This window comes from Macrobrachium nipponense, chromosome 7 (assembly GCF_015104395.2).
Source record: "Macrobrachium nipponense isolate FS-2020 chromosome 7, ASM1510439v2, whole genome shotgun sequence".
In the NCBI taxonomy this organism is placed as follows: domain Eukaryota; kingdom Metazoa; phylum Arthropoda; class Malacostraca; order Decapoda; family Palaemonidae; genus Macrobrachium; species Macrobrachium nipponense.
This window is the reverse complement of record NC_061109.1, coordinates 9,994,297-10,014,746: the sequence shown is the minus strand read 5'-3', so window position 1 is coordinate 10,014,746 and position 20,450 is coordinate 9,994,297. Positions and strand designations below refer to the sequence as shown.

Sequence of the window (20,450 nt, the reverse complement as noted above, 5' to 3'; positions counted from 1 at the left end):
GGCACGTACTCCAAGCGTCGAGTCAAGTACTGGACGAATACGGTGATGTCACGATGCGTATTGTCCTGTGCTTGTGGCATCAGTGTGTTGATGCTTCTCATAATCTGGGTCAGTTGAGTCTGCAGTCCTTCTGTAGAATCAACTGTGTTAGCGGATAGCCGTCGGTCCTCTGGCAAGTTGGTCGGTCTCTTTTGCTTCAGCCGCCTCCTCCGCTGGATCGAAGCTGCTGACAGGCCCGACATGTCAGCACTGGAGGAATCCTCTGCATCGGTTCTGTGGGACGATACAGGTGAGAACCGATCGCTTGCTACTGTGGGTTCGTGGGTGATGTGACCTCCCAGGAATACCCACGTAGTCATCACCACCTCCTCCCGTGGTATTCTGTTGCGTGCAGCCGACCCGCTCTTGTACTCCCTCTTCTCGATCTTCCCGAAGTCGGTATGGCGAGCCTCGAAGTACTTCCGAACTTGCTGGAAGGTGCAATTCGTGAAGTTCGCTGCCAGTTCACACCAGAGTTCCTCCTTCCTCATCGGATTCGACCATTGCCTGTCCTGCTTGTTGTACAAGCGATAGGGTTGGCTCAATGGTCAGCTCTTCCTCGTGGTCGTGGTCAGACATCTCCTCCCGTTGTGAAGGCTGGATGTCCTGGGTGTCCTGGATGTCCCAGGACTGCTGGGTAGGCCTTGGGATGGTCTTCCAAAGAGGCATCGTGTCACGTGGCTGGGTGAGCGTCTCTGGGTGAGAGTGGCTGGGTGAGCGTCGCTGGGTGAGAGTGGCTGGGTCACGGAGTGGCTGGGTATCCATGTCAACAGGCTGTCAGAGAGCAAATGATGCCCCCATGGTCAGTCAGGCTCCTTTTATCCTCCCAAGAATGCGCGGCAACCTTCCATCCAGTCGACCTAAGGAGACACCATAACACGCCGCACGCCCCGCAACATGTGCACGCCATGTATTAATCGTGTATGACGGTGCCGTAAGGGCACCGCACGGCGCCTTAACATCATGCCGTAACACTCCCTCACGGGTGGTACGACGCCGCACCACATCGCACCACGTGCAGTGTGGCATGGCACCATGCAGGTTCTTACCTCGTTTGTTGCAGCGCCATGCCACACTGCTTACGGCTTTGTGCGACTACAGACGCCGCGCAGAAATTTGAAATTATTTAAAATCCGGGTGGTGCCATGCAGCTTTAACAGTCTGTGCCAGCCACCGCCAGCGAGGTGGTGCGCTTTTGGTGCGGTTTCGTGCGGTTTCTTGCGGTCCCATGCCGTAACAGCCCGCAACACATAAGTGCGTAGACCTACCTTAACACTGGAACGTTGCTGTATTAATGCTAATATTGTATATTTGCTCTGGAGATTTTCAAATCTTGCTGTGTGTTTAGTTTCGTACAAACTTTGGCTATCATCATAACTATTTTTGTGGGTGTTTACCCATAATCTGATATTTGAGTAAACTTCCCAAAATTGACCAGATTTAGAGTTAAGTTATGCACAACTCTAAAGCTTTTGTTTTTTCCAGGATGTTTTTGGCACGAGTCTGACTTTGAGATCCTGTTCTAACGGTAAAAATTCACGCATGATAAAGCTCCTCTTTAGCAACAGGTATGTTACAGGTTTTTTTTACTTTTTTTTTCCGCCAAGTTTAGTTTTGAGTCATCTTTTGTTGCCATAAATTTTCTTAATTTGTCAATTTATTTTTCAAGGTTTGTAATGAACTTAATTTTCTAATTTCGTTGTACGGTCGAGAATCTTTTGTTCTTGAACAATATATACACCTTATCCTCCACCCATTAAGGGGCAGCGTCCCTTAAGGGGTGGGGGAGCCCCCATGTTCTGCATAGTAGGTCATGCAGGTTCTTGGGTGGTTTTAATTCAACTAATCAGACTTTTCTTTCAGGTGTTAAGTAGTACTATTGCTTGGCTTTCTTGTAAGTTCTGATAGGTATGAGGTGCTTAAATGTGCTTGTGTGGAATCAAACTCCAATATTCAGCATTAAAAATAAATTTATGTAGTACAGGTCTGGCGCCTTGAGTATGTTTTACGTCAGAATGTTACCTGTCTGAAAATGGTTTTGCCCAATATTCATTAAAAGTTTTTGCCCGAATTTAAATTTCTAAGAGTAAAGTTGACGTTGGATTTAATAGAATTTTCAGAGGATTCGGACTTTGTATTATTTCCTTTCTCGCAACCGAAAATTACTGGTTATAGGAGTTATAAGACGTTCCCTGAATGTACGTACAGGCCATTCACGACAATGTCTTGCAGAATTCAATCTTTAACTAATCAGTGGATTTACAGCCAATGTTCTAAAAAGAATTCAATCTTGAACTGATCAGTGGATCTACAAACCAATGTCTTGTCAGAATTAGATCTTCAACTGATCAGTGGATCTACATCTACACCTCTCTCAAAGAAATAGAATAAATTCAATCACCCAACATGGAGTTCTTTCAAAGTGAAAATGGTAAAATGATTCTTATTCATGATTGCTACATCTATGCGAGGAATTTACGAATGCTAAATATTTAGAATGTGGGAAACGTCGGCATAGCAACTGTAAAGCCAAAGTTAAAGTTTGTGGAAGTGAAGTAGTTAGCCATGATTTCACCCGTTCTGCAAACTATGCCGCCAAGAAGTCTTGTGTATAACAGGAAATAAAGAGTGAGTCTATTAGCACACAAGAGACCGCACAACCCAAACAATCCAGTCAATATCAAATGATGTCTCGACTCAACTACCACCTAAAGGCCGTCCACACGGTCGAACTTTGCTCTACGAACTCTGCTCGATGTGTCGTCAGAAGCGGAGTAACAACTGACAAGGTTCTGACTTTTCCCGCCTCTGACGTCACATCGAACAAAGTTCGTCGGTCAAAGATCGACCGTGTGGACGGGGCTTAAGACATTCGACGTGCAATAAGGAGCTACAAACAAGCTGTCTGTGCTCTTCCTTCATCCCATTCCGCCAAACCTAACATGGTCATTCCACCCGAGAACAAGATGACAGTTGATGATGGAGATTTTCTGCTCTATGATAGTGGATCAAGTGAGCAGCGTATCCTTGTGTTTTCCACATCTACAAACATCGGCCTACTGAAGGATTCAAATAATTGGTTCAGTGATGGGACTTTTCAAGCTGTATCTGGCCTATTTTACCAACTGGATACGATTCGTTGTTTTACTTCGGAAAGAGTTCTTTGTGTATATGCTCTGCTACCACACAAACCATGAACAGTCAAGAAGTTCTCCAACAACTCTTCACTTTCACTATTAGTCCTGTGTTCAACCCAGATACCTTAGATACCTTTCATATTATATAGTATAGACTATGAACAAGCTGCAAGTAAGGAGTGCTATTGGCGAGGTCTAACCCCAACGTCACAATCGAGAGAGATTTCTACCACTTATCACAAAGCCTATACCGCCAAGGTGCGATATGAGGGTCTCCAAAGTCAATACGATATACTGACGCTGATTATTCCCCTGCAAATTGGCCTGATTCCAGCTTTGGCATACCTTCCTCTAGATAAAGTGATTGAAGAAGCATTTGAGGCACTGCAAGAGGCTCTGCCCTTTCATAGACTGCTTTGAAGATACGTATTGGCAAAAAATGTCCACTGTTCCCTGTTAGCGCGTGGAATATGTATAGTGGCGTAGTTGAAGATTTACCTCGTACTAGCAATTCATTTGAAGGATGGCATAGCCATATGCAAGCTAGCATTACTTCCTTCCATCCCAATATATGTACGTTTCTTGAAGCGTTGAAGAGGCAGCAAGCACTAACCAGCGTCACCATCAATTAAATGCCTGCAGTCAGGACATCCAGCATCGCTAACTACACGGAGACCTTATCTAGATTCTGGTGTTCGTATAGCAAACAGAGTACAAGACTTAAAGAACCGCCATGTGTTGGAGTTTTTGAGATATATAACCCATAATTTACAGTTCCAGTACCTTAAAAAAATTGTTTTTCTATATTTTTACAAATGACAAAATTTACTATTTTAAGTATTTTTTTTACATTCATGTATTATTATTGAATTGAATCATTCTTTTTAAAGGATAAGGTTTGACATTCATGTTTTATAGGTCATTCTTTTTAAAGGATAACAAATAAAGAAGTTTTATTGGCTTTAGTAGTATTAACCTCCCAAATTTTTTCTGACTTTTCTCCAAAGGGGCCGATTATCCAGGGGTTAGTTGTCAGGGGACCAATTGTCCTGATACCGAAAATTTGATAATGTGATGGTCGTCAGCTGCACTTCCATGGAAAAAGGTCTTATGTTACCTTGCTAAATATAAGATTTAACGCCGTAGGTGAAAAGAATTTTAACTTATAAAGAAAAAATATGAAGTACTGAAACTAAATTCTTGTTAAAGTATTGAGCAACGTTTCTAATGGGGTCAGGGGAGAGTGGAGGTTGTTTGGCAAACAAAATGACCACACAAAGCTTTGAGATGCCAGGTTTTTTTTTTTACTAAAATTATTTCATAATTTGTTGTAACGATTCCAGTTGAATAACCTCGTAGGTCCCAGCGCTTTGCTTTTTGCTTAAATTTCATATTCCATTCAATTTAATGCGTCACTATAAACATGTAGAGTAGTGGCCATTTATTTTCACAACTGTCCACGAAACTCCGTAAGGTGGTAGGGTCGTCAGTGCACCTCATGCGATGCACTGCAGGCACTACTTAAGGCTCTTTGCAGCGTCCCTTCGTCCCTAGCTTACAGCCCCTTTCATACATTTTACTGTACCTACGTTCATATTCTCTCATATCTTTCTTTTCACCCTCTCCTATCAATTGTTTCATAGAGCAACTGCTTTGAGGTTTTCCTCCTGTTACACCTTTCAAACCTTCGTACTGACAGCCAATTTCTCTTTCAGCGCTGAATGACCTCATAGGTCCCAGGGCTTGGCCTAAATCCTATTGTCTTATCTATGGCATGTAAGGCCTTCTCCACGCCATCGGTTATCGCCCGGCTGCCTTGAGTTGAGGCGAGTTGAAAATAGAATTTAGGCCAAGCACTGGGACCTATGAGGTCATTCAGCGCTGAAATGGAAATTAACAGTAAAAGGTTTGAAAGGTGTAACGGGAGGAAAACCTCAAAGAAGCTGCACTATGAATCAAGTGGAAAGTAAGATGGTAGAAAGAGAATATGAAAGAAGGTACAGTAAGAGAAACGAAAGGAGTTGCAGCTAGGGGCCGGAGGCATGCTGCAAAGAACCCTAAGTAATGCCTACACTGCATGAGGTTCACTGACGGCTCTACCCCCCTGCAGGGCCGACTGCCATGGTTCTTCAACCTGCTCCATCCCCCTTGGAATAATTATGTCCGTGTTTGTAGGTGAATTGAGTTGTTGTCTTGTTGGATAGTAATAAATGAATGGTAGCCAGGCCGATATATATAATATATATATATATATATATATATATATATATATATATATATATATATATATTATATATAGGTTTTTTTGCCACGAAGGAAAAAATGAAAAAGCGAGATAGCCGAGTACTTTCGGTCCTATTCGGACCCTTTACTGAGTAAAAGGGTCCGAATAGGACTGAAAAGTGCTCGGTTATCTCGTTTTTTTCATTTTTTCCTTCGTGGCAAAAAAACCTTTATTTATACATAGCATCACGTTTTTATATACTTCGTGATCAAGTTATTCATTATATATATATATATATATATATATATATATATATATATATATATATATATATATATATATATATATATATATATATATATATATATATATATATATATATATATATATATATATATATATATATATTATATATACGTATATAATATATATCTATATATATACGTATATATATATATATATATATATATATATATATATATTATATATTATATATATATATATAATATATATATATATATATATATATATATATATATATATATATATATATTTATATATATATATATATATATATATATATATATATATATATATAATCAGCACAAGGGGGGGCCCATGGAACGTTCTAAGTTCATTATAATTCGTTAGTTCCTACGTTTCGTAATAACTTTATTAACATCATCAGGGAAACGGTTAAGTAATGAATTAAAATTACTTAATAAATTACTCTATATATAATATATGTATATATATATATATATATATATATATATGTGTGTGTGTGTGTGTGTGTGTGTGTGTGTGTATAAAAGCAGCTTCCATGGTATTAATCGTTGGTGTGTGAAGCATCATGAACATCAATTCCAATCCATAAAGGTCAAACCTGATTCAAACAGCAACGTGTCAAAACTATCGCTAAGGCATTCCCACTCTAAACCTTTCTTATCGTGAACCCGTCAAAGGCTTTTTATCCAGGAAATTTTACGGAGCGACGAACCCAACTAGCCTCTATCTTGACTCGAAGAGCAATTGCCTACTCTAACAAGGTAACTATCAGTAAACGATAGGTAAAAGTGGCCACAGGATTACAAGAATATTTCCCTTTTGCATTTTGCTATGTTTGTGATCATTGTGAAGGTCATACTTAGAACTAGACATAGAGGGGTTGCGTGATAGGTCAAATTTTATTCTTCCCCAACTAAATAATCAGAATGTTACCGATAAGCGCCTTCGATTATTAAACACATGATGATAGAATTTTGAAAAATTAATATAGTACTGTTGACGAGGAGTTGCCAAAAAATGCAACCTTGCAAGTTTGGAGATGCCAATAAATTTCTGCTTACTTGGGGAGTAGGCCTACAAGCTACTTTGTTGTTGTTGTTGTTGTTGTTGTTGTTGTTCTTGCTGGGGTGGTGGGGTAGGAAAGCCTAAAAAGTTCAAGAAACAGGAATTTTAGGAAAGGATATTTATGATTTTTTTTATTAGACTGGAAATGTAAAAAATGAATAATGTGCATGTTAAAGAGTACAGAAAAATGATTTGTATTTTAAAATGTAGCATATTTATTTTAATTTTCGTTGGTGAAACAACGCTGTATTTGACCATAGATTTTAGCGCACGCCAAAAGTAAGTTGGAGGTCGGATCAAACCTTTTTGATTCTTATTATCTTTAAATATGCATTTGTGAAATTCAATCTGATTTGAAAAATGCAAGAACAATCTTAGAGTTTAGTATGAACTAAATGCTTAAATGAAATATAAGCAACAATATTTTAACTGCTCAGCATTGATATTTCTGGAAGGAAAATCCTGAGTAATTGAATGTTATATCTAATCTCAGATATGCTAATACTACAATACAAATTCAGATTCAGTGAATAAATAAACTGAGCCTTTGTAAGTAGGCAAAGGACACCGTTGTGGATTGGATGGTGGTCAGCAGGACCCTGATAGTGATACACTAGTCTTCTAATAGTTTTAATAGTAAACAAACATCTGCTGTGGGAAGTGAATCTTACCTCTAATAGAAAAGTTCCTCGTTGGACGAGTGGTTTACGTGCTCGCCTACCGAGTCGGTAGTCCGCAGTTCGAGTCCCCACTCTGCCAACGTAGAATCAGAGGAATTTGTTTTTGGTGGGTAGAAATAAATTTCTCGAAATAATGTGGTTCGGATCCCGCAATAAACAGTAGGTCCCATTGCTAGGTAAACAGTTGGTTCCTAGCCACGTAAAAATATCAAATCCTTCAGGCCAGCCCTAGGAGAGCTGTTAATCAGCTCAGTGGTCTGGTTAAACTAAGGTATACCTTGAATTTGAACTTAGAATTTCTAATAGATCAAGTGAATCACAAATCATGTTCATTACATGACACTGCCTAACAGCCTTAATGTAAAACGTGTTATAACAATACGTCAGAGAGACACATTTTTAAATATTTGCATGCACGCGCACACACACACACACATATATATATATAGATATATATATATACAGGCAGTCCCCGGGTTACGACGGGGGTTCCGTTCTTGAGACGCGTCGTAAGCCGAAAATCGTCGTAAGCCGGAACGACGCTTGGAAATATGTCTTAAACTAATAAAAAGTTATAAAAACCTTACTTGTAATCCTTTGGTTACACTACATGTCGTTTCCTGTAGTTTTATGTACAACCTGGAGTTATTTTCATAAAAGAATGCTGGTCTTGAAGGTAAAAAACTATTGTAATCCTCTGGTGACACTACATTCTTGAAGTTTTATGTACAACCTGGAGTGATTTTGCAAAATCTTGAGGGCTACAAGAACAGCTGATTACTATTTACGTATCATATAGACTAATTAAAGTAAATGTATCTTTAAATAGGCTTATATATTAGTATCAACAAAACATTTCCTGCCATGAGTCAGAGGCCGTTTAATGAAACGAACACTTCTCTGTCCTATCTGTTCAGAAAATAAACGTTACGTCAATCCCCGAGACCATTGTTGCCAAAGCGTCTCTCTCTCTCTCTCTCTCTCTCTCTCTCTCTCTCTCTCTTCTCTCTCTCTCTCTCTCTCTCTGATCAAATTACATTGGAAACTTGACATACGATTGCCCTAATATACGAATGTTTTGAGATATAACAGAAAATTTGCGAAAATACAAGCTTTGATATACAACGAAATATTTGAGATACGATTTTGCGATGAGTGTTAGTTTGTATAGGCGACCGATAAATGGCGTTCAGTCTGTTTGTTTGTTGGTGCTGCATGTTAACACGTCGTTGTTTAGTTCGTTGTATTTGCGCCTATTTTTCGTGTTATTTTGTCTATTTTATTATTAACCATGTGTCTCAAAGCTAAAGACAAAGCAGGTGATAAGAAAAAAACCCAAGAAAATGATTTCGATGGAAGCAAAACATGAAATTATAGCAAAGCATGAACGTGGCGTTCGTATCGTCGATTTGGCAAACGAGTATGGTCGAAATCCTTCTACAATATCCACGATCATCAAGCAGAAGGAAGCTATAAAAACCCCCGAGACCATTGTTGCCAAAGCGTCTCTCTCTCTCTCTCTCTCTCTCTCTCTCTCTCTCTCTCTCTCTCTCTCTCTCTCTCTCTCTCTCTCTGATCAAATTACGTACTGGATAATGTCTCTCTTTGGATACTTCGATTTTGCCAAATATTGAGGGCTACAAGAACAGTTGATTACTATTTACGTATCATATAGACTAATTAAAGTAAACGTATCTTTAATAGGCTTATATTATTAGTATCAACAAAACATTATTTACTGGCATGAGTCAGAGGCCGTTTAACGAACGAACACTTCTCTGTCCTTAACTCGGAGCGTCGGAAGACGCCTCTCTCTCTCTCTCTCTCTCTCTCTCTCTCTCTCTCTCTCTCTCTCTGATCAAATTACTGGATAATGTCTCTTTGGATACTTGGAATTTGCGTTGTAATCTAACCAGAAACTTCGTTTTGTTATTATTACTGGAAACAAGCAATGATTTTTTCATTATTTGCGCTTTTGGACTGTTATATGTTAAACTAGTATGTATTCATTGTCGCTCGGAAACTAGTTCCGCATATGAGGCGTCACTAAAAAAAACATAGAAAAATACAACATAAAAGTGTCGAAAATCATCATAATCTCAAAATTTTTGTTGTAATCTAACCAGAAACTTATTTTTATTAATATACTGTGCTAAACTATAAAGGATTTTTATCATAGTATGCGTTTTTTAAAAGCGTCGTTAACTCGGAGCGTCGGAAGCGTCAGCGTCGTAACCTCGGAACAAAGCGTCGTAACCCCACCCAGGACGGATTTTTCCATTGAATATTTAAGAAAAAGCGTCGTAACCTCGGACGTCGTAAGCCGGAACCGTCGTAACCCAGGACCGCCTGTATATATATATATATATATATATATATATATATATATATATATTATATATATATATATTATATATTTTAATTATATATATATATATATATATATATATTCGTCACCTCAATGCGAGCCCATGAATCTTATGCGTATGAAGGTTCCTCTAAGCCAGTGGTTTTCAAATCTTTTGGCTCATGCACCCGTTCACCATATGTCAGAATGTCATCCCCAGCCCCTTTCCAAAATTGTCTGCTTCAAAAGGTGCATTCCAAATAATTTGCAACAAAATTCTAACACTAAGACACACAAGCTAGTTGAGAGAAAGGCCAGCGTGACCTCTCTGTAGTGCGGACTGATGTGCGCTGCGTTTTGTGTGGCTCTGGAGCCAGTTTGAGCCTGCCAATCTGTGGTCACAATTGCCCCCTGAAACACTGAAATTCGCCCCTAGGATGGAATTCCCCGATTGAGAACTACCGCTCTAAATGATGCTGACCGAGAGAAAAACAAGGTTGAACGGCGGTTTGCCCGCCTCAGTATGGCTTTAATTGTTAAGCTGTTATTATTAAAAAATTTTTTGCTTCTCCATAAATGATGGTATTGGCGTATATAAAGGAAATCGCTTAGGGTGTCATAATGTAAGATATGAAAACTGGTGTGAACCGTTGGTTGTTTGAGAGGACCAAGTCACGTACAAACATTTAATATTCAACAGATATTAAATGTCCATAAGTCATTGTTACCCACCAACGGTTAATTAAGATTTGTGATTAGCCTTGGTATCAAAAGTTAGTGAATGTTCCTGCATTTTTCATTTTAGACAGTAGCCATTAAGTTGGTACTGTAACCTTGACGGGGATGCACTGGATTTTTCCCCACATACTTAAGTTTTAAAAGAGGCAGAATGCACGAAGCATTTCAAATATCTACAACTATTAAGTCTACCGTATCCATTTAATAACCACCTTGAAATGGCCAGTTTGGAGTTTTTGCTGAATCACCTGTGTATTCATATTTGTCGTAAGGCTACTGACTTTAACGAAAGGAATCTTCATAAAAGAATTGGCCTAGTCAGCTCCTAACTCCAGATAAGTACTTCGAGAGTACAAGAACTAGTCATATTTTAGATAAAATTATAAAAGTAGAGAGATTTAGAAGTTTTAATCATAATTTAAACACGCCACTTGACTGTATGGTACAAACAGCCTCTGCAGCAGTGTCAAAATAAATACTTCGTGTTGCCTTCATTAGCATATTTCACTTTCTTTCCGGGAGTCCCTAACAGTAGTTGTTCATTATTCAATTTTGGAGAATTTTTTTAAGTTGAAAATTAGATTTTAATTATGAAATACAGTTGACTGGACACTTCACTTTCCTGGCAGGTAACGAGTAGTGGAAGAGTAGCCTTCAAAGCGAGGCCAAGTTGCTTTGAGAATCTAAGCGGGAAAAAATTCTCAGCATATCTCCAACCCGCAAATGAAACAATTGTTACTACTCTGCCCAGAGACCCTTATGAGGTGGTTGTAATACTAGAGATCTTTCTAAAACCGTCATACTAGTCTGGATCAATAATAACATACAACATTTGTATTAGTTTATTGAATAAAACAGCATTAAAATAAGTTTCATCACAAATAAATATTTCTGGGATTTGTAACCAGAAGTTCGGATAAAATAATTTACTTTTGCTTCATGTCACATGAACAGTATACAGAATTTAATATGACCATCTTTTCTGTTATATTTGCCAGTTATTGTATTTCACTTCATATACAAGAGAAAATCAGACCACTTCGATGAAGACTCAAATGGCACGAGAGAGAATTTGAGAGAAACTCCTCAAGAGTTTCAACTTGTGAAGTTTCTACCCACCGAATGATGATACCTAATTTTCGGAGTCTTCGATGGATGTTCCTGCGAATAATGCATCAGAAAACTAAACATGTGACACGCTAGTGTCATTAATGACGTGCATAGGAGTGTCCTTTCACACTGAGTGGCCTATCGAGACCCCCTCCCCTCCCCGAAACAATCACAGACGTGATCAGCTGAATAGCAAAGCGCAGCGTTAGAGATTGAGGTCGGGGTTGTTGTGTTTGACGAAATTGAGGAGCTGCTCGTTGTCCTCGCAGATGAAGGGCTTCTTGTGGTAGCAGGCGATGTCGTGCCAGGCAATGCCGTCTTTGTAGATGTTGTTGAGGACTCCCAGGCAGGATTCGCTGGTCTGGTTGATGTCGAACTCGGCGTTGTCAGGCTGGGGACCTCCAGTGTGACCCTTTGAACTCCAGGGCTGGGATGCCCAGCCTGGTGGGGTGGAGTTGGTGGGGGCCATCTTGGTGTTGGTGTTGGACCAGAACCATCCGAAGACGTTGATGGGCTGGAGGTCCTCGCGCTCGGAGCATCCAGTGAAGTCACAGAGGCGACCAGAGGTCCAGATGTAAGTGATGTTACCTGGGGAACCAAGGATCAGTTGAGGTTCAGCTCGCTTTGCTAGTTTCCTAGTAAATCTCAGACAACGTATTAACGAGACAGCATAGTGATTTTCTTTGACTACTAATTAAAAGTAATTATACAAACTTATAGTGAGCATCCACCCTTGATAAAGGGCAGCAATTGCTATGAATCATAAGTTTTAGACTTACGGTTTCTGATGAAGTCGACGATCATCTTGTTCTCGGCTTCGGTTTCCATACCGACGGCGTCCATGCAGTGTTCGCGGCATCTGTTACGGGCATCCAGCCAGTCTACCTTCTGGCCCTGTCTCTGGCCTGTAGCGGGGTCAATGTCGATGAATTTGTCCTGGTCCCAAGAGAAAAAGTAGTTGTGTCCTCCGAACTGCCATTGCTTAGGGCCTGGAAGAGAATGGTCGAGAGATGAACATACTGGCGAGAAAAAAAAAAAAAAAAAAAACTCTTAATATTAGTCTAAAATAATCTCGGGTTCCCACCGCTAAAGAGAATGGACTCCAGTCGAATTAAATCACGAATCCAAGGATCTCGAGTTCCATACTGCATTTTAAGTGTCGTGAATGATACCCTCTGAGAGCAGGTCAGAAACTGCCATTCGTAGTCTTTCCCGAACACAAATTGTGCAGTCTGACCCTCTTTGTGAAATGCGCTGTATTGAGGAATACAATTGCTGGAGGTATGATTGTACGGAAGGAGATATAATTATCAGCTTGTCCATTTAAGTAGCTTTGCAACACAGAGTTCGTCCATCGGAAAAGCAATCACAATTACATACTTATGGAAAGTTCTTTTTAATGTTCAAGTAACCTTGGCAACTCCTCACAGCGTGTATACGTTATGGGAACATTTATCGAGGCTGATGGAAAGAGTAATTGTAATATGTACGGCTTTAATCGATTCAAGATTAAGATACGATAAGATAAGGAATTAAATTATCTTCCTACATCAGAGAACCGTTGTCATGACAACACACAGGCTCCATGAGAGAGAGAGAGAGAGAGAGAGAGAGAGAGAGAGAGAGAGAGAGAGAGAATGAATAAACAGAAGAATTTTTCCAAGTGAAAAGATCAGCCAACCATGAATTCATCTGGCAGTAAAAAGTGGTTGACCTCTAAACAAATGACAGCGTCTAAACCTTGAAAAGACAGACACGCAGCTTTTAATAGCTCTGATCTTTCACATTGTTTTTGTTCAATATTCCCAGGTTTTTTTAATCATTTCTTTTTCTAATCAGACGAACCTATTGATTTACTATATGAACGTAAACGCTTATCTATAAAAATATCTATACATTTATCCTAATGTATCTGCAAAGAAGCATTTGTGTGTAAATATGAATATTAAATATTTACTAATAAGGTATGCACATTTTAATTATATGCTATTAATTAAATTATATAAATTTAAATTATATATACTTCATATTGAATTTAGATATTAAACGCATTTTAAAAATGTTATAGGAACATAATGATGAAGCATAACTAAACCATAAAAAAAAAAAAAATTTAAAAACAGTGAAACTGCTAAATGTCAGCAATGGTAAATCAAAGACCTCGACCATCACCGAACCGCCAGGTCCCTGGGACACCAGAGTCCGAGACGAGAAGGAGAGGCCACCTGGAACTGCTTTCTCTTCTCTCCTCCTCGATAGGTTCTGTTGCAGCTGCTAAATCATGGATCATCGCCGAGAGTGGGGGTATTCTTTCAGAGAGAGAGAGAGAGAGAGAGAGAGAGAGAGAGAGAGAGAGAGAGAGAGAGCGCTGTCACCTCAGCCTCCAAGACTCGAAAACGTTTAAGCTCCTTCGCACTGTGGTGGCGATGTGTAGTACAAGCTGAATGCCCCTTTTAAAGAATACGAGGTGCTCCAAGTATGCGGAGTTCGTGAAGAGAATGTCGAGGCTTAAGAGAGCAAATTCAATTAACAACCGTTCTTACCTACACGAGAGAGAGAGAGAGAGAGAGAGAGAGAGAGAGAGAGAGAGAGAGAGAGAGAGAGAGAATCAACGATGCATTCCTTTCTCTTCTGTTTGTTGCCTTGAACCCGCCAGCCCTACCCTTCGCTGAACAAAGGCTATTACTACTAAGACATCAGAATCATAAGAGTTTTTCCTAAGGTTATTAGCATGGTGGAATAGTTTAAGTTGTTGGTGCGACAGGCTAACTTTTTGTTTTTATTTTAATACTAAAATTTGTGGCCATTCAGTTATTTGAGCTGGATAGGCTGCAAGGGAATTATTTGAAGTAGCAGCAGTTTTGCAAATTCAGCTAAAAGAGGTGGATCAACGTTCTGCAATGACTATGAAAACGTAGCAATAGTCCAAATCAGATTTTGCCAACCATTGAACAAAACAAAGTCCAAAACAGCCGCTACGTCGGTAAAGAAGTATTTGTTTACCAAGAGTAAATTTGCTGTTGTTACAGCGCAAATGACAAAGAAGTACAGTTGACGTCTAAATTATAACTACCTCTCATTGTCCACGAAGTCCCGAGAATCACCAATACCCAACTAAAGAGAGTGAGGTTTTGAATCATTAGTTTTCATTTGAAAGAAGAATCACGAATATTTCATTTAAGTCTTGTATGCTTTAGGCCCATTGAGCAATGTCGCCACTATCTTCAATCAGAGAATAAAAAAAAAATGTATGCACGTTGGCGCATGCTTTTTATGTCCCTCAATTTCAAGTTTATTCTGGAACCAAGGTTGTTTAACACTAATAGATAAAACACTAAAATGATGCTTATATCATCATACCTAAAACCTTAATGATCATACCTCTAAATCTTACTCGTACGACTTTTTATTCCTGACCATTCCGCGAAGATTATCCTTCCACCGCATCCATTGTGGAGGATTGCACATGGATTTGATCGTTGACGGCCATTACCAATCGAGACGATCATCTCGGACGTGAGTGAATGGGAACTCCTCGGTGAAAGTATAAAAAATAAGGAGGAAGAAGAAAACCCCTCGTCATGAATTTCGTTTGCTGGTTGGTTCCCTACGTTCTTCGCGAATCTTCTCCCGACACCGTTCGCTCAAGCCTGATTTAGAAGCTTGTTCAAAATAAAGCTGGACTTTGGCGGGCAATTTAGATTTTATTTTATATTATAATATTCTGATATCCCTTCAGACATCACTGGTCATTATACATATCAAGGTTTTCCTCGTCTAGCTAACCGTGGCGCTCTTGTAGAGGCAATAGGCAATTCCTTGAATTTCTGAACCCGAACACCAGCATCAGCAGCAGCAGCAGCAGCAACAGGCAAGGAAATATGCAGATTGGTGTCACGAGTTCCCTTCTGTCGCTACAAATTTAAAAAGCCCGAGAACTCCGTCGTCGTTGACGCACACAAGTGCGATTTCGTCATCAGAATCTTTTAAGTGGGCGAGTTAGGAAATTCACACCACAACATTTAGATGTAGGTACCGCGCGGCAGCCATGTCTGGTTGTTCGCCAACATTACCTTCCTCCTCCCGCCCCCCGCGGTCTGTTGGTTTCAAATGAATTTTTTTCTTCAGGCAAAACAAACGAGATTACCCATTAGCGACCCTTTACTTCTTGCGCAATCGTTTTGTAATCACGTGACACCCTGCCAAGGTTACAAAACCACACCCCCCCCCCCCCCCCCCTTTAGATGTCATAACACGAACACGCCTCTATCTGTGTCTCGCTCGAATGACATCAGCTCTGGAAAGTGACAATCCCTAGCGATGTTGACCATCGAAAAGGAATTGGAACGAAGATTCACTCTGCCTAGAAAACGTTAAAATGAAAATCAATTGGCCGCAAATGAATGCAGTTCTGAAATTGGTCAACAACCCAGTTCTCATATTTCATCGAGACGGGTTATATGTAGTTAAGAGAATAAAGTCTCGGTGATTGTCGAGGTACGAGTGAATGAACGGGTCAAACAGTAGGAACTGTAACAGAATATTTTTTAAACCTAACGGATTTCATGTTCTAGTTATTGCCACACACACGCACACAAACATACTAACAAGCTGACAGGCACGTCAGGTAGCCTTCTCGAGCGCCTTTCGTCAACACTAACACCGAAAGCATTTGGCCGCTCCCCAAGGGGAAATGAAGAAGGTGGCTTGAATGTCATCTTCCAGGGAACCTTTGGGGGATACGTATAGGTTAAAAAGCTCTCCGTTGCAACAAGTGACATATGGCATGAAGAGGGGCCTGCAATAAGAGTCAGTCTCTCTCTCTCTCTCTCTCTCTCTCTCTCTCTCTCTCTCTCTCTGAATACGTCATTGCCTGAGGGAAGCCCTGTGCCACGCCCTCTAATAGCTCAACAGTCGCTCCCACAATTTGGTATCATCTGCTAATCACGACAAATGACCGGCTTCTGACGGTCAGTGGCACAGTTCTGATTTCGCCACGCGAGGAGATCCAGCCAATGTTGACAGGAAATTATAGATTGTAAGGCGTTTGGTAGTTGGGAGGGGTTGGGGAATACTAGAAAACAAATGGGAGGAAATTAACCTGACAAGATACGAAAATTCTGGAAACCCTTCCCAGCTGCATGAATACTTACGGGAAGCACACAGCTCTGGAACCGGGAGAGACAGCAGTCTTGGCTGCGAGGAGTCCTGGGCCAAGACGGTAGCTGCTAGTGCAGCCAAGAGGGCGAGCGCGAATTTCATTCTGAAAAAAAAAACAAAATATTAATTGAAAAAAACCACCGTAATGTTATTTCCGACATAGGCACCTCAGAAACAAACAAACAATAGTAGAAGGAATAACAAAAGGTAAAGTCACCAATTAAAGTAACTCTTCAAAGTCAAGTACAAATCTTGAGGAGGCAAAAATTAGGAAATATGAAACAATCACGACATACTCAGAAAACCAAGTTATTCGACTAAAAAAACGAAAATTAAATTGGTCTAATCAAGGGTTGTTTACGTTATTCTCACAAGAAACTGTAATAAAAAAAATTCACACAGACACAATAACCTACGTACAAACTTAAAGCGAAAACCAGTACCAGCGTTGAAACAAATTTCACCAATACCTTAAAAAATTTGTTTGCAAAAGAAATCTTTCTTTAAAAATGGCTCCTATCCCACCACGATAAGCGGAACACCCTTTGTCTCTTAACTGCGTTGAAATACTGAACAAACTTGAGCTGTATCTTTCCTAGAAAACTCGGAGACGTCGACAATGACACAGCAACATGATATAGATCGTACGGTATAGAAATATGACTGAATAAGTGACCCATTTGGATTTCCTATGTACTCGTCATCTGTAAAATTATTGGGGAGAATGTCTGATTTTGGGACTTCATATCCTATTAAATAGCCGAAGAAAAAAAAGGTTACATATTCGGCTGCAAACAAACCAGGGAGACAAACATAGTCAAGGGATGTTGCGTAGTTTGTATGCTAAACAAGTCAAAGGGCGGCCATGTGTGGCACAGCACTGGCTCTAATCTTGTTATACGTGACCAAAATTTTAGCTTTTCGTGGCCTTCATAACACGTAGTACTAGTATTTGAAATTAGGTTATAAGACCTTTATTAATATGGAGAAAATGAGGGATTTGAAAGTCGTTGTCAAGAGACACCATTGGAGGTATTCGACTGATCGGTCGCCTTTCAGATAAAAAGTTGCAGGCAATTTCATGGACAGTGCTAAGACATAATGGAGGGAGACTGCATAGCTGACACTGCAATTAGTTTTCCAGAGATCCCTGCATTGAGTGTCGTAACTGAACGTCCTTTTACTAAGCTCTTTTGTTTTGGGGAATCAGTGGTAGCTGAGTGACTGAACAGCTGTCGCGAACAACGAATGAATCAGAGGCTATTTTTAGTTCTGGAAAAGTATTCACAGGCAACTAGTCAAGGAGTGAACAGTGACGATTATTTGTTCTATATACACACTATCATGGTTGTGTGTGTGTGTGTGTGAGAGAGAGAGAGAGAGAGAGAGAGAGAGAGAGAGAGAGAGTATTCATTGCAAATAGTGTGGCCGTACTAGAGAAACCATGGAGTTAACATGGGAACGGCTTTTGGACCGTAGTTGCGAGATCCAACAAAACAACTGGTTCCCATTGAGGTTATGTGATGGTTGATGTGACTCAGAGAGAGAGAGAGAGAGAGAATTGTACTTTGATTTAAATCCTACTTCTAATGATAATTAAACCAGAGATTATCTTGTTGCAAGTCTATTAGCATTCGGAACCGTAAAAGGTTCTCCTCCCAGGAAACAGCTGATGATATGGAAGTTGGCGATAATGATCTCGGCCTCACAAGAGAAGGTCAGCCGTGCTATCCCTCTCTTGCTCAGGGGGCAACTTTTGTCCTGGGGATGGCGAGGCACCTTTAGTGAAAGGCTCTCTCTCTCTCTCTCTCTCTCATAAATCTGGTTTGAGTTTTGTCAAGGAAAACTCAAGTTTCTTGATTTCGAAAGACGCAAAATGATATGATGCCCTTTTATGCTCGCTGCGTCGGACTTGACTATCAGTACTGCGGATATTTCCATTAAAAGGATGGTCCCAAATTCAGTTTCTTCTTCCTTTTCTCTCCTCTTCTTATTCCTTCTTATTCCTGTGGTATCTATAAACAGATATCTCACCTGGCTGGCTGGGAGCTTTGGAATTGGTCACTTGGGTCACGTTGCATGTGTAGTATCGTTAATGATGCCGATTGAATCAGTCTTAGGATGGTCACCATAACCGAAAGAAAGACGTAAATGGTACCGATTAACATTTTTAGATTTTGCTCACTCTCAAAGGACGTGTTTATTGCGTAGCACCCTGAGCGGCCTCAGACATTTTCCTTTGTGGGGAAAATTGGTTGATTCAGTTGTGGGGTCGTTGCTTTGTACATATGTATATATGAATATGCATATAAGTACATATGTGCACATGTATATATGTGTGTGTGTGAGTGTTTTATATAACTTACTGTCTTTTGAAACAATGTTGGTAAAAATAATAGCATAATCAACCTCCAGCTCATTATTTGCGCAAGATTCCATTTCATTTGTGGTGACTGTGGTGCAGACAACTTCAGGCTCTTCAGTTTGCTAACACCTGATGAGCGACAGGTGACGTTGGCCACGTCTAAGTAGCGTTTATTCACGTCCATTCGCCTTTAATTTAGAGTTCTGACCTGACGACGAGTCCACAGCCAACTGATATCTCGTTGATTGACCTCAGATTCTGAGATTAAAACCGATTACTAGTGGATGAGATCGTTTTGCAACCTAGCGAAATCATTTTTGAGGGACTTGAGGCGCTGAATGCGATCTCTCGCAGATCGAATCCCTCCTTTCTATGGATACAAAACACAAGACATTCATTTTCAATCAAATTTTGTGATGAAATACGCACTCCTAAGTTCCGATTGCCTCATCGTGGCGGCGAGTGTCTTTATAAGAACCGCGTTTTTATTGATAACGAGCGACGTACGAAGCAAGATTGCTCGTTTATTGTGTGCCAAGGTTCCTAAGAATCGAAATGAATGTCATGGTTTTACCGCAAACGAGGCTTCCCTCGCCTTCATTTCAACAAATGTGCACTTTTAGAGTAAACCGCCTCGATCGATCTCCAGAAGTGGACAGCGGCGGCGACCGTATGGTCTCTGTGAAAGTGCCGTGTCAAAGACTCAATTTCGGGGCTGCCTGTGAAACCCGATCGACGTTTAGAAGATGGGACCTTTCATTCCAACTGTTTATATATTAAAATCCTTTTGTAATTGTTCATGAAACAGCGATCTTCTCAGTAATTGTCTGTACCATGTTATTATATTTCTCAGTGGTTTGAATGAGCTTGCATTTCTCATTATAATTACTCGTTTGATAATCTTATTAACCTCAAAATGACAAGATTGTTCGTCTTAATATCCAATTTGAGAATCTGAACACATTGGTCAATATCGTTAATTTTTTTCTCATCTTCTTATTTACTTGAAGTGGAAATCCCGCGCGTCATGCAAGGCTCCGGGAGACGAGGAATGCGATCATCGTTCTTTGCAACTAATTATTGTCCGGTGATCAGGCAAAATACAGGAAAAAGAAGAAAGAGTGAGCGACGAATGCAGCTCAAACGAACTAAAATCGTGTGAAATGAGGTTTCTGAAATGATTTTTTCATATCACTGGCTTGAGGGTATGTCATTTTCTAAAGAATTTACGAAATGTGAGTTTTGTAATATTTGGCTGTCGCAATCACAAGTTATCTCTTTAAGCCTTTTCTGAAGT

General features: G+C 40.0%; 1 protein-coding gene across 2 annotated transcripts in view; it reads right to left on the bottom strand.

Annotated features, from left to right (window-relative positions):
• Window positions 1-11,346: 11,346 nt before the first annotated feature.
• The window catches only part of LOC135217301 (uncharacterized), a 13,311-nt gene continuing 4,207 nt past the window's right edge, over window positions 11,347-20,450 (bottom strand). Inside the window, exons 1-4 of one of the 2 annotated variants that reach the window (XM_064253067.1) lie at window positions 17,259-17,407; window positions 16,782-16,891; window positions 12,408-12,617; window positions 11,347-12,216 (exon numbers count right to left, since the gene is read on the bottom strand). In XM_064253067.1, coding sequence (XP_064109137.1) covers window positions 11,834-12,216; window positions 12,408-12,617; window positions 16,782-16,890 — 702 coding nt within the window. In that variant the 5' untranslated portion in view covers window position 16,891; window positions 17,259-17,407 and the 3' untranslated portion in view covers window positions 11,347-11,833. Of the gene's footprint in view, window positions 12,217-12,407; window positions 12,618-16,781; window positions 16,892-17,258; window positions 17,408-20,450 lie in introns of those variants that run through there. The other variant, XM_064253068.1, reaches the window with a different exon arrangement.